The 23,833-nt window shown below is 50.8% G+C and overlaps 1 protein-coding gene across 1 annotated transcript; it reads right to left on the bottom strand.

Annotated features, from left to right (window-relative positions):
* Positions 1 to 113: 113 nt before the first annotated feature.
* On the bottom strand, positions 114 to 19,651 carry LOC308605817 (leukocyte immunoglobulin-like receptor subfamily B member 3). The gene is made up of 17 exons (XM_081216086.1): positions 19,388 to 19,651; positions 18,919 to 19,203; positions 18,469 to 18,771; positions 17,946 to 18,242; positions 17,381 to 17,683; positions 15,661 to 15,777; positions 15,285 to 15,327; positions 15,160 to 15,200; positions 14,888 to 14,940; positions 13,938 to 14,102; positions 13,731 to 13,865; positions 3,437 to 3,677; positions 2,968 to 3,252; positions 2,518 to 2,820; positions 1,995 to 2,291; positions 1,430 to 1,732; positions 114 to 703 (listed from the first exon to the last, which is right to left on the bottom strand). The coding sequence occupies exons 1-17, from the start codon at positions 19,614 to 19,616 to the stop codon at positions 558 to 560; spliced, it is 3,546 nt and encodes a 1,181-aa protein (XP_081072212.1). The 5' UTR covers positions 19,617 to 19,651; the 3' UTR covers positions 114 to 557.
* Between the last annotated feature and the right edge of the window lie 4,182 nt (positions 19,652 to 23,833).

Genomic DNA, 23,833 nt, shown 5'->3' with positions numbered 1-23,833 from the left:
GTTCAAACAAACACCTCGTGATTCTGGAGAAACTGTACTAGGTGTTGTCTCATGAGGAGAGAATAGATTGTTGGGTCCAGGAAAGGTTTTAGATTCACCTGTTCCAAACTGGAGACTGTTTTCACCCATTTATTCAGTTCTTAAAACAGAGTCTGTGTTCTGGGATGAACGAATAAGGGTCAGTGACACACATCAGCGAATGTGGAAATTAAAAATAAAGAAACGTGTTTCAGGATAAGTGAAACAGAACATGAATATGTATAAAGGTAAGGACCCAAACCTGCCGTGTGGGGTGTGCCTCACGTCACAGGGGTGAGAGGGGACGGGGCAGTCAGGGAGAGCCATCACTGGTGGGGAGGGAAGGCAGCATGGTTAACCGAGGCCCAGTCCTCCACAGGGACTCCCAGACCTTCTCCTGCACCCACACCATGTCTCTCCCTCCCTGGTCAGACAGTTCACCCAACACGTGCTGCAGATTCTCTTCCAGAACCTCCTGGGCACGTAAGGTCATGTCCAGGGCTCCAGCACTCGGGACGGTGCATGGTTTCCTCTTGTGTTCAGCTCCTGGCTGCATCTTGGGTTCCTCCGTGGCCGTGTCGAGCCTGAAAGAGCAGAATCCCGAGGCCCAGCAGGATCAAGCCAGCCATGCCCAGCCGGATGAGATTCTCCACTGTGCAGTGTTGGGGGTGTGAGGGTAGGAATTCTGGACAAAGAGGTCACAAGGTCAGAGCAGATCTGAATCACCCCAGACTCCAGGATGTCCACCCAGGGAACCTGCCTCTCCTTGACAGGACATGACCCTCGGAGCCCAGCCCCATATCTGAGTGACTTCACCGTTCGTGGGATCTGATTTGTTTTGTGGTGGGTGGATGGTGTCACCTGCTCATGAGAATCATAAAGTGAGGGTGTGCGTGAGGAGCTGGGGAGACACGAGCCCTTCTCCCGGGTTCTGGGTCCTCAATGCGTCCACTTCTCACATTACAGCTTCTACGCAGCTCCTTAATGAACCAACCCTTCCTCTAACACGCCAGGTCCCCTCCGCTCTCCTCATTGGATTCTCTCAGCCTCCCTGTGTTCTTTGAATTCAGAAGCTGCTTTTGAATCACTTTGGAACACAGTTGGCTGTGCCCCCGGTGCTCAGGCTTAGTGAGAAAAGTGGTGTCTTAATACAGAAATAATTGAGCACTGTGTGTTCTGTGTTCAGTCTGAGATTGAACCCTATCATCTTATTCTCCTACTTCTGGGAGTTTCCACTGATTCAACAGCTGAGGACCCAGGATCCAGTGATGAGACTTTGGAGTCAGGGGCCATTGAATGTCCTCCTCTCTGGAGCCCCACTGTGTCCCCTCATTCATTACTACCTCAGACATTTCCGGGGACACAGCCCTGAGCTGTCTGAGTCAGAAAGGACAGGGTCAGGGTCCCTCACCTGAGACCGCGAGCTCCAGGGGGGCACTGGCGTGTGACAGCAGGTAGGGGTTACTGCTGAGTGAGCTGTAGCACCTGTAGGTCCCACTGTGGGCTGAGGTCACAGGACTCAGGGAGAATTCGGCCTGGAAAGGCCGACCTCGGTACTTTGATCTAAGACGCAGTGGGGGCTGGGCTGCCCCCTCCTTGGACAGAAGGAAAGTTTCCCTTGTGCTCCCTGACTGACACAGCAGGGTCACGTTCTCTCCTGAGGCCACCACGGGGCCCGGCTGCACCGAGAGGGAGGGCGTGTCAGGGAACCGTCCTAGAGAGAGGAAGCGGGGTGAGGGGCTGCCCGCCCCCTGGTTCTGAACTGCGACTCAGCAGGGCCTCCCTGAGGCCCCTCATCTCTGTCTGTCTCTGTTTTCTGTGAGTCTCTCCCCCTCCCTGCCCACCCCTGTCTCTCTCTGTCTCTCTCCCTCCCTCCCTGGGGACCCCTCATGCCTGGTCCCAGCGTCACCACCTGGGGCTCCCCCGGCAGGGCCTGTGCAGAGTCTGGGTCCCTGACTGACCCGCTGGCTCCTCACCTGCCACCAGGATGTCCAGGGGGTCACTGGGGGCCGACCACTCGGAGGAGAGGTTGTGTCCACCGTAGCATCTGTACCGGCCCCCGTGGGTGCTGGTCACCGGGCCCAGGGGGAAGTCGGCCTGAGAGAGCCCAGCGTGGGGCTGCCGGCCAGGGCGCTGGGGGAGGGCCTGTCCCCCCTCCTGGGACAGAGCGAATCTGTCATAGCCGACGTCAGAGCGACACTGGAGGGTCAGGCTCTGTCCAGAGGCCACGACAGGGCCCTGCGGGGTCAGGAGGGAGGGCTTCCCAGACACACCTGGGGGACGACCAGCCTGGGCTGTAGGGGCTGCTTCCTCCCATGAAGCCCCTTCTCCCGTCCTGGTCCCCAGGCCTCACTGTCACTCACACTCTGTGTCTCTGTCCTGTGTGCCCCACTCCCCCCTCACCCCACCCTCTCATCTGGGACAATCCTGGGAGAAAAGCATCTAATAATCTGTCTCGTGCCTCAAAAAGTGCGTGAGGCCAGGGTGGGACCTCCTCACCTGGGACCAGGAGCTCCAGGGGGTCACTGGGGGCCGACCACACCTGGGGGGTGTCCCTGTTAAAGCCGTGGCATCTGAACGTCCACCTGTGGCTGGGGGTCACGGGACCCACGGGGATCAGGGCCCGGGCCTGCCCATCGGGGCATTGCTGTGCATCCAGGGTCCAGGAGGACTTGGGTTCTCCTTCCTTAGTCAGAATGAACCCTTCCCATTCCTGCCATGAGCCACACTGGAGGGTCACGGTCCCTCCCGAGGTCACCACAGGGCTCGGCAGGACTGAGAGGGTGGGTTTGCTGTGGACCCCTAGGAGAGAAGGAGGGAGCCTGTGAAATGGGGCTCACACCCTCCTCCCCTCCCCCAGGGCTGGGCTGTGAGAGGGACACACCCCTGAGAGCAGACCCCCTTCCTGAGGGCAGAGCCTGAGGCTGGGACCCCCGAGTGTCCTCTCACCTGTCACCACCAGCTCCAGGGGGTCACTGCGCTCTGACCAGCCAGTGGGGCTGAGGTAGTAACAGTGATACCTCCCTGCGTAGGACTGTGTCATGTGTGGGATGGAGAACTTGCCCTTGTCCCTGGGCTCCAGTGAGGGCTGTCTGTCCCAGGAAGCTGAGCGTCCCTCTTTATTCAGACGGAACTCCCAGGCCCCCACGGTCCCCTGACACCAGATGGTCACGGGGCTCCCCCAGGGGATCACGGAGCCTGGCTCAGCCCAGATGGTGGGTTTGGGGAGGGTGCCTGGAAGGACATCAGAGGCTGCGTCACAAGACATCCTCACCCCCAGGTCCCCAGCTCTCAGCCCCCAACCTCCCAGACTGCCCCTCCTTCAGCCCAGAACTGCTGCTCCCCATCCCCATTGCCTGGGCGTGGCCCCTTGTCCCCATGAGCAGGAGGGAGCTGGGACAGCTGGGGACAGGCTCACCTGGCTGCACCGGGGTCCTCAGGCCCACACTCAGCCCTGGAAGAGAGGCCCCTGTGAGAGGTTTGCCCTGAACCCTGAGCAGCGCCTCTCCTCCCCGGGAGCCTCCTGAGTCCTGGGCTCTCCTGACAGAGCAGCCTGGCTGTGGGCAGGGGTCCCTCCCTGGCTCGGGCTTCCCCTCCCCCTCCTCCATCTCACCAAGGCAGAGCAGGGCCGTGAGGCTGGGGGTCATGGCGTCTCGTCCCTGTGTTCCAGGCGGTGCAGATGGAGGAGACCACGGTGCTCACAGGACAGACAGACACACAGGCTGTGTCCACTGGGAGGCTGGTCCTCCCCGTCACGGGGTGTCACGTCAGCAGCCCCACAGGAAGGGGAACTGCCCCTCCCCAGGAGCCTGGCCCTCATTCCCATGACAGACCCGGTGTCTTCCTGAGACGCCCCTTCCAGGTGAGGGTGACCCAGGCACGTCCTCCCCTCTCAGAGCCTCCCTGTTGGGTGTCCTTCGTCCTCAACCCGTCCATCAGCGGGTCCCTGTGGGGTCCTCACCATGGACGGGTGTCACCCAGGCCCTGGCGATGCTTCAGGGAGGATGCAGGTTCCTGCTGCACCGCAGAGCTCAGATCAGCAGAGACACACGTGTAACATCTGCCTACAGCTCCGTGGAGGTCAGCGTGGCAGTGAGCACGGAGGAGAAGTTCAGGGAAATAAGGAAGGAAACACGCCTGCTCCCCTGGCCCCAGAGTGTGGGTTTGCTTTCTGTCTCAGCCCCCTTCAGGGACTTCTCCCTTTTTCTTGAAACAGTGTCCACCCCACCTTCCTAGGAACAAGCCCTGAGTCGTCCCTGCCTGCTCGGTGCCCTTGATCCTTAGACAGGGCTCTCCTCCCCGTCCTGTCATCCTGCCTGGAAGCTTAGGGGATGTTGATTTGAGTTAGAGGTGTCACTTTGAAGGAAAACATCTCTATTGAAATCTGTCCCCACTGCTCTTGTAACCGTGAGGGCAGTGCCCTTTCTGAGCCTGTGTTTCCTCCTCTGCATGTCGTCACGAGCCCCACTCCTCAGAGTGTCTGTGAGCTCAGTGGTGTCAGGTTCATTGCAGGATCACCATTGTTAATTTCTAGAGCAGGTGACAACAGCAGTGGGTGGGACATGAAAGGATCCTGGGCTCAGACTCCACGGCAAAGTGGGTGACTGTGGTGCCCACCCAAGAGCCCTCCTGTGCTCCTAACACTGAGAAATGCTATCTTGAATATTTCTGAAACACATACCCACAGACACATGCAGAAAAAGAGAAGGAAAGTTCCCCAAATGGAGAGGGAACCAGAGCAAAGAAGAGGGAACTAGGCTGAGTGACCCCCGCTGACCGGGATCATCAAGGGGGGTCATAGGGAGGAGGTTCCCACCTGTGTGGACAGAGAGAGGGACCCAGGTCCTCACAGGCAGGGAGGGGTCAGGGCTCCAGGTGAAGGTTGAAGCTGCGGCCCCACTTCCCCGCGTTTCTGGACGGGCACTGGGATAGCTCTGCTCACTGCCCCAAGCCCGTGGTCAGCATTGAGCCACCTCCCCTGTGTGGCATGAAACAGACTCAGTCCACGATTGTCAGCCATGGGTGTCCACCCTCGTGAGAGTGTGAGGGTCCCATTGGACCATCCCTGAGGCCACAGCTGTGAGCAGATGCTAAGTCTGAGACGGTGGGCAGCACGGGGCAGGAGCAGCTGCAGCAGTCTCCCCTGGTCAGCCTGACTCCCAAGACAGCCCTGGGAGAAGCCTTCTAGGAAAGATCGGGGTTGTGAGGGCAGAGCCTTTAACAGGAATGGATATCACATTGACCCTAGTAATGATGACAGTACTACGGACAGCCGTCTGCTGATGAATGGGGGTGTCCTAGGCAAGGAAATAGAATCAGTAGGAAAATACGACAGTCGATTTAAATTAAGCATGTTTAAATACCTGAAAAATAAAGGGAGGCAACCATATGGGTTATTTTATTGAAGAACTGGCAGTTATTGAAAAGAGTTAGAAAAGGTAGAGATGACAAATCCAGTAGAATGAACACATTAAAAAATGTCATCCCATCAAGGACAGGACAGCTGAGGGACCAATTATGAAATTGAATACAGTATGAGGAAATGTTCCAGAATGAAGGTTAGCGAGACCACAAATGGAAATTCAAGATACTTGGGGAATAGAATGAGGAGGGCCAATGTCGTATCTATTGTAGGTGTCAGAAGGAAAGGTCATGACATATAGCAAAGCCAAAGAAATAAAGAATTGAACATTTTTCAGAGATGAGGAGAGGCCAATTAAGTGCTAGGACGCATGTATTTAAAAATGACATCTGGGGTTCAAGATGGCGGAGTAGAAGGATGTGCTCTCACTCTCTCTTGCAAGAGCACCGGAATCACAACTAACTGCTTAAAAATCATCGACAGGAAGACACTGGAACTCACCAAAAAAGATACCCCACATCCAAAGACAAAGGAGAAGCCACAATGAGACTGTAGGAGGGGCGCTATCACAATAAAATGAAATCCCATAACTGCTAGGTGGGTGACTCACAGACTGGAGAACATTTATACCACACAAGCCCACCCACTGGAGTGAAGGTTCTGAACGCCACGTCAGGCTTCCCAACCTGGGGGTCCAGCAACGAGAGGAGGAGTTTCTAGAGAATCAGACTTTGAAGGCTAGTGGGATTTGATTGCAGGACTTCAGCAGGACTGGGGGAAAGAGACTCCACTCTTGGAGGGTACACACAAAGTAGTGTGTGCATCAGGACCCAGGGGAAGGAGCAGTGACCGCATAGGAGACTGAACTAGACCTACCTGCTAGTGTTGGAGGGTCTCCTGCAGAGGAGGGGGTGGCTGTGGCTCACTGTGAGGACAAGGACACTGGCAGCAGAAGTTCTGGGAAGTACTCCTTGGCGTGAGCCCTCCCAGAGTCCGCCATTAGCCCCACCAAAGAGCCCAGGGAAGGCTCCAGTGTTGGGTCGCCTCAGGCCAAACAACCAACAAGGAGGGAACTCAGCCCCACCCATCAGCAGACAAGCAGATGAAAGTTTTACTGAGCTCTGCCCACCAGAGCAACACCCAGCTCTACCCACCACCAGTCCCTCCCATCAGGAAACTTGCACAAGCCTCTTAGATAGCCTCATCCACCACCAGAGGGCAGACAGCAGAAGCAAGAAGAACTACAGTCCTGCAGCCTGTGGAACAAAAACCACATTCACAGAAAGATAGACAAGATGAAAAGGCAGAGGGCTACGTAGCAGGTGAAGGATCAAGATAAAACCCCAGAAAAACAACTAAATGATGTGCAGATAGGCAACCTGCCAGAAAAAGAATTCAGAATAATGATAGTGAAGATGATCCAGGACCTCAGAAAAAGAATGGAGGCAAAGATCGAGAAGATGAAAGAAATGTTTAACAAAGACCTAGAAGAATTAAAGAACAAACAAACAGAGATGAACAATACAATAACTGAAATGAAAATTACACTAGAATGAATCAGTAGCAGAATAACTGAGGCAGAAGAACGGATAAGTGACCTGGAAGACAAAATGGTGGAATTCACTGCTGTGGAAGAGAATAAAGAATAAAGAATGAAAAGAAATGAAGACAGCCTAAGAGACCTCTGGGACAGCATTAAATGCAATAATATTTGCATTATAAGGGTCCCAAAAAAAGAGACAGAAAGGACCCGAGAAAATATCTGAAGAGATTGTAGTTGAAAACTTCCCTGACATGGGAAAGGAAATAGCCACCCATGTCCAGGAAGTGCAGAGAGTCCCAGGCAGGATAAACCCAAGGAGAAAAACGCCAAGACATATAGTAATCAAATTGACAAAAATTAAAGACGAAGAAAAAATATTGAAAGCAACAAGGGAAAAACAACAAATAACATACAAGGGAATTCCCATAAGGTTAACAGCTGATTTCTCAGCAGAAACTCTACAAGCCAGGAGGGAGTGGCATGACATATTTAAAATGATGAAAGGGAAGGACGTACAACCAAGATTACTCTACCCAGCAAGGATCCCATTCAGATTCGATGGAGAAATCAAAACTTTTACAGACAAGCAAAAGCTAAGAGAATTCAGCACCACCAAAGCAGCTCTACAGCAAATGCTACAGGAACTTCTGTGAGAAGTTCTTAAGTGAGAAACACAAGAGAAGAACAAGACCTACAAAAACATACCCAAAACAATTAAGAAAATGGTAATAGGAACATACGTATCGATAATTACCTTAAACATGAATGGATTAAATGCTCCAACCAAAAGACACAGGCTTGCTGAATGGATACAAAAACAAGACCCATATATATGCTGTCTACAAGAGACCCACTTCAGACCTAGGGACACATACAAACTGAAAGTGAGGGGATGGAAAAAGATATTCCATGCAAATGGAAATCAAAAGAAAGCTGGAGTAGCAATACTCATATCAGATAAAATAGAGTTTAAAATAATGTCATGAGACAAGGAAGGACATAATGATCAAGGGATCAATCCAAGAAGAAGATATAACAATTATAAATATATATGCACCCAATGTAGGAGCACCTCAATACATAAGGCAACTGCTATCAGCTATAAAAGAGGAAATTGACAGTAACACAATAATAGTGGGGGACTTTAACACCTCACTTACACCAATGGACAGATCATCCAAACAGAAAATTAATAAGGAAACACAAGCTTTAAATGAACAATAGACCAGAGAGATTTAATTGATATTTATAGGACATTCCACCCCAGCACAGCAGATTACACTTTCTTCTCAAGTGCTCACGGAACATTATCCGGGATAGATCACATCTTAGGTCACAAATCAAGCCTCAGTAAATTTAAGAAAATTGAAATAATATCCAGCATGTTTTCTGACCACAATGCTATGAGATGAGAAATCAATTACAGGGAAAAAATGTAAAAACCACAAACACATGGAGGCTAAACAGTATGTTACTAAATAACCAAGAGATCACCGAAGAAATAAAAGAGGAAATCAAAAAAATACCTAGAGACAAATGACAACGAAAACACGACGACCCAAAACCTATGGGATGCAGCAAAAGCAGTTCTAAGAAGGAAGTTTATAGCAATACAAGCCTACCTCAAGAAACAGGAAACATCTCAAATAAACAATCTAACCTTAAACCTAAAGGAACTAGAGAAAGAAGAACAAACAAAGCCCAAAATTAACAGAAGGAAAGAAATCATAAAGATCAGAGAAGACATAAAGGAAATAGAAACAAAGAAAATAATAGCAAAGATCAATCAAACTAAAATCTGGTTCTTTGAGAAGATAAACAAAATTGATAAACCTTTAGCCAGACTCATCAAGAAAAGGAGGGAGAGGACTCAAATCAATAAAATTAGAATTGAAAAAGGAGAAGTTACAACAGACACTGCAGAAATACAAAGCGTCCTAAGAGACTACTACACGCAACTCTATGCGAATAAAATGAACAACCTGGAAGAAATGGACAAATTCTTAGAAAGGTATAACCTTCCAAGAGTGAACCAGGAAGAAACAGAAAATATGAACAGACCAATGGCAAGTAATGAAATTGAAACTCTGATGAAAAATTTCCAACAAACAAAAGTCCAGGACCAGATGGCTTCACAGGTGAATTCTATCAAACACTTAGAGAAGAGCTAACACCCATCCTTCTCAAACTCTTCCAAAAAATTGCAGAGGAAGGAACACTGCCAAACTCATTCTATGAGGCCACCATCACCCCGATACCAAAACCATACAAAGATATTACAAAAAAAGAAAATTACAGGCCAATTTCACTGATGAATATAGATGCAAAAATCCTCAACAAAATACTAGCAAACAGAATACAACAACACATTAAAAGGATCATACACCATGATCAAGTGGGATTTATCCCAGGGATGCAAGGGTTCTTCAATATATGCAAATCAATCTATGTGTACACCATATTAACAAATTGAAGGATAAAAACCATATGATCATCTCAATAGATGCAGAAAAAGCTTTTGACAAAATTCAACACCCATTTATGATAAAACCTCTCCAGAAAGTGGGCATAGAGGGAACCTGCCTCAACATAATAAAGGCCATATATGACAAACCCACAGCAAACATCATACTCAATGGTGAAAAACTGAAAGCATTTCCTCTAAGATCAGGAACAAGACAAGGATGTCCACTCTCACCAGTATTATTCAACATAGTTTTGGAAGTCCTAGCCATGGCCATCAGAGAAGAAAAAGAAATAAAAGGAATACAAGTTGGAAAAGAAGAAGTAAAGCTGTCACTGTTTGCAGATGACATGATACTATACATAGAGAATCTTAAAGATGCCACCAGAAAACTACTAGAGCTAATCAATGAATTTGGTAAAGTTGCAGGATACAAAATTAATGCACAGAAATCTATTGGCATTCCTGTAAACTAATGATGAAAAATATGAAAGAGAAATTAAGGAAACACTCCCATTTACCTTTGCAACAAGAAGAATAAAATACCTAGGAATAAACCTACCTAGGGAGTCAAAAGACCTGTATGCAGAAAACTATAAGACACTGATGAAAGAAATTAAAGAGGATACCAACAGGTGGAGAGATACACCATGTTCTTGGATTGGAAGAATCAGTATTGTGAAAAAGACTATACTACCCAAAGCAATCTATAGATTCAGTGCAATCTCTATCAAATTATCAATGGCTACTTTTACAGAACTAGAACAAAACTTAAAATTTTTATGGAGACACAAAAGACCCCAGATAGCCAAAGCAGTCTTGAGGGGAAAAAATGGAGCTGGAGGAATCAGGCTCCCTGACTTCAGACTATACTGCAAAGCTACAGTAATCAAGACAGTATGGCACTGGCACAATAACAGAAATATAGACCAATGGAATGGGATAGAAAGTCCAGAGACAAACCCACACACCTATGGTCAACTAATCTGTGACAAAGGAGGCAAGGATATACAATGGAGAAAATACAGTCTCTTCAATAAGTGGTGCTGGGAAAACTGGACAGGTACATATAAAAGTATGAGATTAGATCACTCCCTAACACTATACACAAGAATAAGCTCAAAATGGATTAAAGACCTAAATGTAAGGCCAGAAACTATCAAACTCTTAGAGGAAAACATAGGCAGAACACTCTATGACATAAATCACAGCAAGATCCTTTTTGACCCACCTCCTAGAGAAATGGAAATAAAAACAAAAATAAACAAATGGGACCTAATGAAACTTCAAAGCTTTTGCACAGCAAAGGAAACCATAAACAAGACCAAAAGACAACCCTCAGAATGGGAGAAAATATTTGCAAATGAAGCAACGGACAAAGGATTAATCTCCAAAATTTATAAGCAGCTCATGCAGCTCAATATCAAAAAAACAAACAACCCAATCCAAAAATGGGCAGAAGACCTAAATAGACATTTCTCCAAAGAAGATATACAGATTGCCAACAAACACATGAAAGAATGCTCAACATCATTAATCATTAGAGAAATGCAAATCAAAACTACAATGAGATATCATCTCACACCAGTCAGAATGGCCATCATCAAAAAATCTAGAAACAATAAATGCTGGAGAGGGTGTGGAGAAAAGGGTACACTTGCACTGCTGGTGGGAATGTGAATTGGTACAGCCACTATGGAGAAGAGTATGGAGGTTCCTTAAAAAACTACAAATAGAACTACCATATGACCCAGCAATTCCACTACTGGGCATATACCCTGAGAAAACCATAATTCAAAAAGAGTCACGTACCAAAATGTTCATTGCAGCTCTATTTACAATAGCCCGGAGATGGAAACAACCTAAATGCCCATCGACAGACGAATGGATAAAGAAGATGTGGTACATATATTCAATGGAATATTACTCAGGCATAAAAAGAAATGAAATTGGGTCATTTGTAGAGATGTGGATGGATCCAGAGACTGTCATACAGAGTGAAGTAAGTCAGAAAGAGAAAAACAAATATCGTATATTAACACATCTATGTGGAATTTAGAAAAATGGTACAGATGAACCGGTTTGCAGGGCAGAAATTAAGACACAGATGTAGAGAACAAACCCATGGACACCAAGGGGGGAAAGTAGCGGGGTGGGGTGGTGTGATGAATTGGGAAATTGGGATTGACATATATACACTAATATGTATTAAATGGATAACTAATAAGAACCTGCTGTATAAAAAATAAATAAAATTCAAAAATTCAAAAAAAGAAAAACAGCCCAAATAGATTATCATACTGCTCTTGGAAGTCAGCAGTATACAATCAGGTCACTGGTATTAAGTCATGGAACAGGGAGACATTCATTTACTTCATCTCAATCAAGAACCGGAAGTCTTGAACGCATTTGAATTCTATATATTGACCATGTATGCAGCGATGCTGGAAAACTTTTTAATTAGAGTAGAACATCTTTACAGTATTTTGGATTTTCTACGAACACAACTGTGCAGTCTCTTAATAGTACAATATTATTCTTATCCACTTCAGAGCTTCTCGCTTTGTTTTGTTTTACTTACTTGGTTGGTGCCTCCAGTGCCCTGGTGAATACAAGTGGTCATAGGGAACATACTTGGATCATTGCCCATTGTAGAAGAAAGGACCTCAGGTTCTCACCTTTACAAAAGATGTCTAGTGTTGATTGTTAAACATGCCTTCATCAATGAAAGGAAATTCCCTTTTATTTCTGATGCGTTTTTATTTTCACCAGGAATTGTTGGTATATTTTATCAAAGGCTTTGTCTGCATCTATTGAGATGATTATTTTTTACTTGTTCTATTAATGTATTGCATTATGTGATAGATTTAAAAAATTTTAAGCCACTCTAGCCTTCAAAAAAAAAACACCCCACAGTATGGTCATGAAGTAATGTCCTTTTAATATATCACTAAATCTTATTTGTGTATACTCTGTTTAGGGATTTCCATCTAAGCTCATGTGAGAGATCTTCCTGGGACTTGCCCATGTATAATTCCCTTGTCAGGTTTTGGTGTAAATATTTTCCTGATCTGATGTGTTGAGGTATGTTTCTTCTTTTTCTGTTCTCAGGAAATGTTTGTGCAATTTTGGTGTGTGTGTGTGCGTGTGTGTGTGTCTTTCCTGAGTACATAAGTGCTTGGAAGAAATCACCAGTGAAGCTTCCTGAACTGTACACTTACACGTCGGAAAGTGATGACCACCCTAGTATTTGTCTGCATCCCATCACACAGTTGCAATTTCTTTTTCTGGTGAGAACATTTAAGATCTACTCTCTTCAAATCACTCAAGAATGGGATACAGTGTGATTAGCTATAACCACCATGCTGTATATTAGATCCCCAGAACTTATTCATCTTATAACTGTAAGTTTGTGCCCTTTGACCAATATCTTCCCATTTCCCCCTCACTCCAACCCCGGTAACCAGCATTCTACTCTCTATTTCTTTCATTTTGAATTTTTTAGATTCTATATAGTTCAGTCGTGTGTAATTTTTGATGAGAGTCAATGTATAAGGTGATAGATTTTCCATTTAGTAAATTGTACACTGAAAGGTTTCCATTCCGTCTACATTTTCTGTATGTTGGCATCAAATTTTTCATAATGTTCTGTTACTATGTTTATAAAGTTTGTAGGATTCGTAGTGCTGTCTGCAATTTCTTTCATGATTTTAGAAATGTGTGCCTTCTCTCTTTTTCCCTCGGCCGTGGTGGCTAGGATTCATGAATGTTTTCAAGAATGAGTTTTTTTTTTGCCTTAATTGATTTTCTCTACTTTTGGGTTGTCTTCATTATTAGTTACCCTTGTCATTATTATTCCTGCCTTCTACCTTCATTTGAAATAATTTGCTATTTTATCCTAAACTCTTGGTGTGTTATGTTAGGTCATTGACTTTTTTAAAGGCTTTTCTAATGTATTCATGCATGATTCTTAATTTTCTCAATTCATATGTTTGACGTGTATTATTTACATTATCATTCATTGAAAACATTTTCCCGCTTCTGTTTTGTTTTTTTGTTTGTTTGTTTGTTTTTGTTTTGATTTTGGTTTTCAGTTCACACATTGATTTTTGAGAAGTCTGTTGCATTATTTCCCAAATGTAAGGATATTAGTTATCTTTGAGGGTGGAATCAGGTGACTGCGAAGGGTCCCAGGGGCTCCTGGTGGTCCGTGTTGGGAGTCCAGGCTGTCTGATGGTCGTTAGGTGGTGTCCACTGCGGGCAGGCAGCTCCTGTGCCTTCCGGGGTCCGTGCAGTCTTCCTCCCTGGAGCGTGGGGTCTGGGTCCTTCCTGGGCTAGCGGACGGCGAGAGAAGCATACAAGCTGGGCTCTTCTGGGGGCTCCTCTGACTGGGGGGCAGGGGGTGCAGTCTCCCGTCTGAGGGTCGAGTGGTTCAGCTGGGCATAGGTCACATCCTGGGGTGCTTCAGATGCGGCGGCCTGCGGTGAGGGAGAGGGAGGGAGGATGGTTGGGTGGGGGAAGCCTGGGGGCCCAGACAGGATGGGACCCACCTGACTGTCCCTCTGCCCATCCTCTTCCACTTGTCTGTCCTTCGTGTCCAGCAATCTCCCCGACAGGGAGGAAGGAGAGGTGGCCGCCCCCCGCCTTAGTCTTGATCTTGAGTGGTTCACCTGGGCATACATCCCCTCCTGGGGGTCTGCATCCTGCCTGTTCTGCTGGAGGGAGAGAATAGGACAGAAAGGGGACTTCCTGGATCCACTGTGATCTCCTCCCATCAGCTTTCCACTGTGTTGCCAGAGTGATGCTTTAAAACCTAAGATCAGGTCACTTGCCTGATGGAAACTCCAGGGACCTCCTAACACCTTGGAGCCTCTGGATTCTTTCTACGGTTCTGATTTCTGTATTAACGCATTATCTCCCTTGCTCATTTGGCTCCAGCCGCACAGCCATCTTCCTGCAAAAGCAGGTCCCTGCCTCAGGACCTTTGCACTTGCTGCCCCTCCCCCACCATGCACTCTGTCACCTTCTCTTGCTTTACTTTCCTTATCGGGACCTTGCATTCTAGGACGCTACCTGCTTCTTTACATATAGTCTCTCTCACCCACCAGGTGAGCTCCCTGCTGCACCTGCAGCACCTACAGGGAGCCGGGGGGATGCGCTCTCCTTGTGCACCACTTTTGGGTGAATGAAGGAAGGGGTGCCTGGGGACTTTCAGGTGATTCACTTATTCACAAATCCTCTTGAGACGTGGGGCTTCTCTGCAATGCCAGAAGGTCAGACAGAGGACGAGGAGCCAGGAAAGGGGACCCCGAAGGAGGGGCCATGAGGTCACAAGGAAACAGGAGGGGTGGAGTCACAGCAGGAGGACCCAGGAAGCCCGGAAGGAGAGGTCAGTGTGGGACGCTGCTGGAGCTGGGATGTTAGGACAGAGACGTGTCCATTGGACTGAGTTTGGCAACAAGAAGGTGTTTGGTGGCCTGGACAGGAGCAGGGGTCTCACCGGATGGTCCAGCTGCACCCCCTCCTGAGGCTGTGTGTCCTTCACGGCAGCATCTGCTGGGGCGGAACAGGGTGTGTACCGCTGGGCGGGCTTCCCCGAGATCCCTCAGGGCTGGAGCCCCCGCAGTGCACCCAGAAGGGGCCACTGAGACCCAGGGGTGAGGGGAAGTGTGGGGTTTCCGTCCGCACTCCCTGAGCCCACCCCTTCCCAGCCTTCCCCTCCCCCACTGCCTCCAGAACCCTGTGTCCCCCACCCCGTCCGCTTCTGCTCACAGAGGGCCTGGTCCTGGGCGGCGGCGGCGTCTGGGCAGGAGCTGGGGAGGAGGCGGGCGTGTTAGGGGAGAATGAGGGGGAGCTGCGGGCGGGGTGGGCCTGGGGGTCTTTGGGGCGGGAGTTACCTGCTCTGCAGGCCTCTGTCCTTGGGCTCTGGGTCTGCAGCCCCTGCGGGAAGGTGCAAATCAGCCTCGCCCTGGGCTGGGGCTCGGCCCTGGGACTCTTGGGACCCCCGCCCCTCACACGGGATTCAGGAGGAAAGAAGGAGACCTGAACTCACACTCGCGTACACGTTTCAACACTTCATGAGGTTGAAAAGGAGGAAAATACCTTAAATTATACATGGCAGCTGACAGTACGTGTTTTCTTTCTAGATTTTTGAGTTTCAGCCTCTGGACCATCTTTTTCTAAGCTGACCTTGCCCATCTCTTAGGTTTCCCTTTGGCTGGTGCCCTAAGCCCAGCACCTGCAGGGGCCTGGGTCACCCCGTTCCCTACTCACCCGACTTCCTGCGTCTGCTCTGACCCCGGTGTCGGACGAGGAGGACGAGGAGGACGAGGAGCAGCAGGACGAAGGCCACCGAGACCCCGATCAGAATGTTCAGGTACCGTTTGAGACCTGGGGCACCAGTGACGTCATGAGTGAGCCCAAGATGCCATTCAATTGAGCGCCTACTGTGTGCAGGCCCGTGCTGGGGTCTGTGCATTCATCTCCTCTAACCTGCCCCACCCATTTTACAGACGAGGAAACTGAGGCACAGAGAGGAAAAGCATGAGCCCCAAGTGACTCAGCCTGGACATGGCAGAGCTGGGATTAGAACCCAGAGCTGTGAGCTCCCTGAGCTCTCCTGAACTGCCCCCCAGCAGACACCAGATTTGTGCTCTGAGGGCTCCTCATCTGCAGGGGGGTCTGCAGGGCTACATGGGGTGGACTCTGTGTCTCTCTCCAGGATCCCTACCCCACCCTGCAGGGCCCTGATGCCCCTGGGAAGGTCTGGGCTGGGCTGGGGGCTCTGCCCTCCTGAGCTCTGTGAAGCCCACGCATCATTTCATCTCACCGCACAGCAGGCCTGTGAGCATGGTGGGACCAGGGAGCTTACAGACCATGAACTTGAGACTCAGAGGAGAGAAACCACCTGCCCAGGGCCCACAGCAGGAGCACAGAGCTGGGTCTGAACCTGGAGTCTGACTCCAGCCCTTGCTCTTTCCGCTCAAGCTGGGCTCCCTGAGCTGAAGGGGGAGGGCCTGGACACCCTGGACCATTGTCCTGCCTCCCCTCCCCCTCCCTGTACAATGCCACCATCACTGCAGCGGAGGGGCCAGGCCCCCATACGGTCACATCTTCAGGGGCCTCCCTGTGACGCCTCCTCTCCTGGGGGGTCACAACCAGAAGTCAGAACTGAAGGAAATCTAAGCTCCGGGCCACGATTCTCTGCTTTTACACTTGGAGAAACTGAGGCCCGGGCAGGGGAAGGGGGTCCAAGTCAGCGTCTCCAGAGGTGCCTGAACCAAGGGCATAACTGAGCCCTGCCCCCCCTGGACCCAACACCATGTCCCACAGACCCTCACTCACCCGTCTGCGGGTCTGGGTCTGTGGGGGGAAGGACCCCAACTTCAGAGCCTACTGGGGGTCAGGACAGGAGGTGAGGGTCGGGGACTGCTTCTCCCCACGTCAGCCCACCGCTCCTCCCCCAGGATGGGCCCCGAGGGGTCATTCCCTGTCCATGACCCCCACCCTTCATCCACCAGCCTCAGAGCCCCTGGAGCCCTGGGGTCCTCCTGGCATCTCCGCTTGACCCCCAGCCTGTCCTTGAGGATCTGAGGGCATTAGATCCTCCCAGAGACTCTGAAACTGCCCTGGGGTGGCCTGTGCTCCCTCTGAGCAGAGAGGCCTCAGTGACTCCCCAGTTGTTGAATTGGGGCCTGTAGGTGGGGGGCTGGGGCCCCCAGAGGGTCCTGGGAATGAGGACAGGAAGTGGGTGGGGCTGACCCTGGAGTCCCCACCTCATGAAACCTTGCCCTTACACCTGCCTTGTGGTCTCCTACAGTCGTCAGGTTCCAGATTCCAGGTGAGGTGAGAAGGTGTGGGAGGGGATGGGAGGGCCTCTGAGGGGCACAGCCCCCTCTGGGTGACCCTCCCTCGTTCAACCTCAGCCCAGAGTGCTCAGGGGACACAGCCCTGAGCTGTCTGAGTCAGAAAGGACAGGGCCAGGGCCCCTCACCTGAGACCGCGAGCTCCAGGGGGGCACTGGCGTGTGACAGCAGGTAGGGGTTACTGCTGAGTGAGCTGTAGCACCTGTAGGTCCCACTGTGGGCTGAGGTCACAGGACTCAGGGAGAATTCGGCCTGGAAATGCCGACCTCGGTACTTTGATCTAAGACGCAGTGGGGGCTGGGCTGCCCCCTCCTTGGACAGAAGGAAAGTTTCCCTTGTGCTCCCTGACTGACACAGCAGGGTCACGTTCTCTCCTGAGGCCACCACGGGGCCCGGCTGCACCGAGAGGGAGGGTGTGTCAGGGAACCGTCCTAGAGAGAGGAAGCGGGGTGAGGGGCTGCCCGCCCCCTGGTTCTGAACTGCGACTCAGCAGGGCCTCCCTGAGGCCCCTCATCTCTGTCTGTCTCTGTTTTCTGTGAGTCTCTCCCCTTCCCTGCCCACCCCTGTCTCTCTCTGTCTCTCTCCCTCCCTCCCTGGGGACCCCTCACGCCTGGTCCCAGCATCACCACCTGGGGCTCCCCCGGCAGGGCCTGTGCAGAGTCTGGGTCCCTGACTGACCCGCTGGCTCCTCACCTGCCACCAGGATGTCCAGGGGGTCACTGGGGGCCGACCACTCGGAGGAGAGGTTGTGTCCACCGTAGCATCTGTACCGGCCCCCGTGGGTGCTGGTCACCGGGCCCAACGGGAAGTCGGCCTGAGAGAGCCCAGCGTGGGGCTGCCGGCCAGGGCGCTGGGGGAGGGCCTGTCCCCCCTCCTGGGACAGAGCGAATCTGTCATAGCCGACGTCAGAGCGACACTGGAGGGTCAGGCTCTGTCCAGAGGCCACGACAGGGCCCTGCGGGGTCAGGAGGGAGGGCTTCCCAGACACACCTGGGGGACGACCAGCCTGGGCTGTAGGGGCTGCTTCCCCCCATGAAGCCCCTTCTCCCGTCCTGGTCCCCAGGCCTCACTGTCACTCACACTCTGTGTCTCTGTCCTGTGCGCCCCACTCCCCCCTCACCCCACCCTCTCATCTGGGACAATCCTGGGAGAAAAGCATCTAATAATCTGTCTCGTGCCTCAAAAAGTGCGTGAGGCCAGGGTGGGACCTCCTCACCTGGGACCAGGAGCTCCAGGAGGTCACTGGGGGCCGACCACACCTGGGGGGTGTCCCTGTTAAAGCCGTGGCATCTGAACGTCCACCTGTGGCTGGGGGTCACGGGACCCACGGGGAGCAGGGCCCGGGCCTGCTCATCGGGGCGTCGCTGTACATCCAGGGTCCAGGAGGACTTGGGTTCTCCTTCCTTAGTCAGAATGAACCTGTCCAGTCCCTGCCATGAGCCACACTGGAGGGTCACGTTCCCTCCCGAGGTTACCACAGGGCTCGGCAGGACTGAGAGGGTGGGTTTGCTGTGGACCCCTAGGAGAGAAGGAGGGAGCTTGTGAAATGGGGCTCACACCCCCCTCCCCTCCCCCAGGGCTGGGCTGTGAGAGGGACACACCCCTGAGAGCAGACCCCCTTCCTGAGGGCAGAGCCTGAGGCCGGGACCCCCGAGTGTCCTCTCACCTGTCACCACCAGCTCCAGGAGGTCACTGCGCTCTGACCAGCCAGTGGGGCTGAGGTAGTAACAGTGATACCTCCCTGCGTCGGACTGTGTCATGTGTGGGATGGAGAACTTGCCCTTGTCCCTGGGCTCCAGTGAGGGCTGTCTGTCCCAGGAAGCTGAGCGTCCCTCTTTATCCAGACGGAACACCCGGGCCCCCGGGGTCCCCTGACACCAGATGGTCACGGGGCTCCCCCAGGGGATCACAGAGCCTGGCTCAGCCCAGATGGTGGGTTTGGGGAGGGTGCCTGGAAGGACATCAGAGGCTGCGTCACAAGACATCCTCACCCCCAGGTCCCCAGCTCTCAGCCCCCAACCTCCCAGACTGCCCCTCCTTCAGCCCAGAACTGCTGCTCCCCATCCCCATTGCCTGGGCGTGGCCCCTTGTCCCCATGAGCAGGAGGGAGCTGGGACACCTGCGGACAGACTCACCTGGCTGCACCGGGGTCCTCAGGCCCACACTCAGCCCTGGAAGAGAGGCCCCTGTGAGAGGTTTGCCCTGAACCCTGAGCAGCGCCTCTCCTCCCCGGGAGCCTCCTGAGTCCTGGGCTCTCCTGACAGAGCAGCCTGGCTGTGGGCAGGGGTCCCTCCCTGGCCAGGGCTTCCCCTCCCGCTCCTCCATCTCACCAAGGCAGAGCAGGGCCGTGAGGCTGTGGGTCATGGCGTCTCGTCCCTGTGGTCCAGGCGGTGCAGATGGAGGAGACCACGGTGCTCACAGGACAGACACACAGGCTGTGTCCACTGGGAGGCTGGTCCTCCCCGTCACGGGGTGTCACGTCAGCAGCCCCACAGGAAGGGGAACTGCCCCTCCCCAGGAGCCTGGCGCTCGTTTCCACAGGGCTCAGGCTGGAGTGGGCAGCGGGCTTCTGCAGACATACCTGAGCACGTCTGAGGCCTCACTTGACCCATAAGCTGCTGCCTTCGTGGCCTGAAGTCCTTTTTGACCCAAGCATCAACATATTTATTGGGTATTTGCAATGTGCCTGGCTTAGAAGTACATCCTTGGACATGGCAGATTCAAACCCTGAGCTTGCAGAGCTCAGATTGGCAAACAAACAAACAACTGAACAACGACCACCAAAGAACCCCAGAGATATTCAGTGTGTATGTTTCCTGTTCCTGCTGTGGCGACCACAAGTCCATGGGTTAAAGCAACACAGATTTATTACTTTACGTTCTGGAGGTCAGAAGTCCAAATGGAAACCCTTGTGTTAAAATCAAGTTGTTGTCAGGCTGTGTTGCTCCTGAGGCACTGGGGTGGACTTCATTCCCCCACGTTTTCAAGCCTCTGCAGGCTGCCGTGTCCCTTGCCTCATCCCCTCCCACCTCCCAAGCCCGCAGGCGCGCCGCCTCTCCTGCTTCTGCCTCCGAGTCCCATCGGCCTGGGCTCTGGCCCCGCTGACTCGCTCCTTCTCTCATCAGGACCTTGGTGGTAACAGGGGCCCCCGCCCCCAGGTAATCCAGGACCATCTCCCCGTCTCCACCACGTAGAAGGTGCCTTGGGGGGATCTTAAAGGGAAATTCAGGGTTCATCCTAAGATTACAAAATGATGATAATACAAATAGAACTCAGTGTCCTTCCGTGCAGAGTAAGGTAGAGCAGGTGGTGAGTTTGGAAATCACGGTGACTTTCCTGCTCACCCCGGCTGAGCAGAGGGACAAGAGGACAGAGCCTGGGAGGCCACGCGGACTAAGAGGATACCTCGGGCAGGGGCCTGTCACCCCCAGCGAGGGTTTCGACACTAAAGACTCCACAGGAAGCACAGCAGCTACTTCCCTCCACAGCAGTCTCTGTTAGCATCCCAGATAAGACGGATGACGTCTCCTTTTTCAGAAAACAGTTTCTGCGCGTCATAAACCCCAGATGTGCGCCCCAGACACGGTCCAAATATGCCATCAAGTGCCGAGAGCCCGGGGCTGGGTTCGAACTGGACAGTCAGAAGGTCAGTGGTTCCTGCCCAAGGTACTTCCTCCGCCCACACTTCAGTGGTTTGTGTTCATCTGCAAATGCTCCCAGATCATGGAATCCTGTTTGGATCAGTGAGATTCAAACAAGCTCACGAGTGGAGATGCTGGGTTCTTTCCTTCACAGCCTTGCTCTTACTGGGGTTGATGAGTCACGTGACTGAGGGCTCCTGAGGAAGGAGAGGCCCTGCAGAGAAAGGAAGCGTGGTGCACACAGAATAGGAGGTTTGCCCAGACCACTTCCTGGTTAGATGCCAGCTGTGCATTTGGGGGTGGAATAGCACTCAAGCCATGTTGTCCTTGTTTCTCCTTTCTGGTGATTTGGTCTTTCCTAACTTAGGAAATTCGGCATGCCCCAGGTTTCTCCAGAGTAAAGCTGTTATTTGCCCTTTGTAATTAATCACCGGTCTGTGGGGAGGTACTTTGAGAGTTTGTACATGTCATGCTGCTTATTAAATTTTGACTTTATAAGTTTAGCAGCTACTGACTCTATGCCATAGCAGAAGCTTCTCTTCTCCCAAATGCACCCATTCACATGGAAATCACATTGTTTATAATATCCCACTACTTTTAAATGCCTGTAAAATACGGCCAGTCCTTCTTGTGTTTCTTCTGTCATAATAAGCAGACGCATCTAGGCTTTCTTATTTCCTCACGACTCAGAGGCTGTGTGGTGTGTTTTAATTTCTGGTTCAGCTCGTCCCCGCTACCCGCATAGCTCTTCTCTTTCTGTGTTTTCCTAAGTATTCTTAAGTTTCTATTTTTCCAAATGGAGCTTAGTATCAACTTGTCTAGTTCAAGAAGAAAAGCTTGTTAAACTCAAAAGCTTTTGCACAGCAAAGGAAACAATAAACAAAACAAAAAGACAACCCACGGATTGGGAGAAAATATTTGCAGATGATGCGACTGACAAGGGATTAGTGTCCAAAATTTACAAACAGCACATGAGGCTTAATATCATCAAAACAAACAACCCAATCAAAAAACGGGCAGAAGACCTAAATAGGCGTTTCTCCAAAGAAGATATACAGATGGCCAAGAGGCACATGAAAGGATGTTTAACATCGTTTATTAGAGAAATGTAAATCAAAACTACAATGAGGTATCACCTCACACCAGTCAAAATGGCCATCATCAAAAAATCCACAAACAATAAATGCTGCAGAGGGTGTGGAGAGAAGGGAACCCTCCTGCACTGTTGGTGGGAATGTAAGTTGGTGCAGCCACTGTGGAGAACAGTATGGAGGTTCCTGAAAGAACTAAAAATAGAGCTACCATCTGATCCTGCAGCCCCACTTCTGGGCGTATATCTGGAGAAAAACATGGTCCAAAAGGATACTTGCACTCCAGTATTCATTGCAGCACTGTTTACAGTAGCCAAGACCTGGAAGCAACCTAAGTGTCCATCGACAGATGAATGGATAAAGAAGATGTGGCACGTATGTACAATGGAATATTACTCAGCCATAAAGAGAAACGAAATTGAGTTATTTGTAGTGAGGTGGATGGACCTAGAGACTGTCATACAGAGTGAAGTAAGTCAGAAAGAGAAAAACAAATACCGTATGCTAACACATATATATGGAAACTAAAAAAAAAAAAAAGGTTCTGAAGAACCTAGGGGCAGGACAGGAATAAAGACTCAGACATAGAGAATGGACTTGAGGGCACGGGGAGGGGGAAGGGTAAGCTGGGACAAAGTGAGAGAGTAGCACTGACATATATACACTACCAAATGTAAAATAGATAGCTAGTAGGAAGCAGCCACATAGCACAGGGAGCTCAGCTCGGTGCTTTGTGACCACCTAGAGGGGTGGGATAGGGAGGGTGGGAGGAAGATGCAAGGGGGAGGGGATATGGGGATATATGTATATATATAGCTGGTTCACTTTGTTATAAAGCAGAAACTAACACCGTTATAAAGCAATTATACTCCAATAAAGTTGTTTAAAAAACAGTGAAAAGAATAGGGCATTCTGTGGAGGGTTTGTACAAAGTTTAAACATGCTAATGTTTGCATAGAACTAAAAGAGCCATTGCACCATTGTAAGAGCTGGCTGTACCTAGGTTGAATTTTTAAAGTATTCTTAAGATATGTAAGAACATTTTAAATACCAGGCCTGTAACAAGCATGCAGGTTTCTTATGTTTCTATCAAAAAAATATAAAAGACGCAAAAATTGAGAACTCGATGCTGGCGGCCCCTAGCGGGTCTTCAGGGTAACGTTTCGTTTTAATCTGAGTGGGAACCGCAGGTCTGACCCGGTTAAGTAGGGCGGTGACCACCTACACGTCCCACTCACAGCGGGATCGGGGCTCTCCGGGCGAGGGGCTCCCGGTGACCCCACGTCCTTGGCGGCGCAGCTGGTCCCGCTCCGGAGACGTGGTCGTGCAGATCCCAAGTGTTTCATGTTGAGACAGCCCGGAGTGGCCTTGTTTAGAAGCCCTGTAGCTTCAGCAACAAGGCTAAGTAATCAAGCGGGCAATTGTGGACGGATCTAAGTCCGTGTGAACTGACATTAGGAAGGAATATATTTGGTTATATCTGTTCATGTAACACGTCCGTGAGGCCCGCCCACGTGTCAGTGATGGAGCGGGGCGGGGTCAGGGAGAGAGGTATGAGGTGTCCCAGGTGTGGAATTCAGAGGGCGCTGGGCGGACTGACATTGTGCACGTGGAACAGAAGGTGACGAGCAAACTTCGGCAGATATGGGGATCTGCTTTCTGCGCAGCCAAGGCAGGGTAAGCCCTTACCCGGGCGGAGGCCATCTCACTGTGCGTTTCAGCTGTGTAACTATTACAGCCAATAGACCCAAAAGTGTAACGACTCACGTGGTAGGAATTAGTGCCTCTTCCAGGAAACAGGTGAAGCTGATTCCAGCTCAGCAGGGAGGTGCTTTAAATACTGTGTATT

This window comes from Mesoplodon bidens, assembly GCF_964165515.1.
Source record: "Mesoplodon bidens genome assembly, chromosome: 18".
Taxonomy (NCBI): domain Eukaryota; kingdom Metazoa; phylum Chordata; class Mammalia; order Artiodactyla; family Ziphiidae; genus Mesoplodon; species Mesoplodon bidens.
Note: the sequence above shows the minus strand (reverse complement) of the source record. Positions and strands in the feature narration are given on the sequence as shown.

Excerpts from the sequence above, each read along its gene's own strand:
- LOC308605817 (XM_081216086.1), bottom strand. The coding sequence starts at position 19,616 with ATGACCCACAGCCTCACGGCCCTGCTCTGCCTTGGTGAGATGGAGGAG. Across the intron at positions 18,243-18,468 it reads CCTGGAGCTCCTGGTCCCAG|GTGTGTCTGGGAAGCCCTCC; the intron begins GTGAGGAGGTCC and ends GTCGTCCCCCAG. Across the intron at positions 3,253-3,436 it reads GAGGACCCCGGTGCAGCCAG|GCACCCTCCCCAAACCCACC; the intron begins GTGAGCCTGTCC and ends ATGTCCTTCCAG.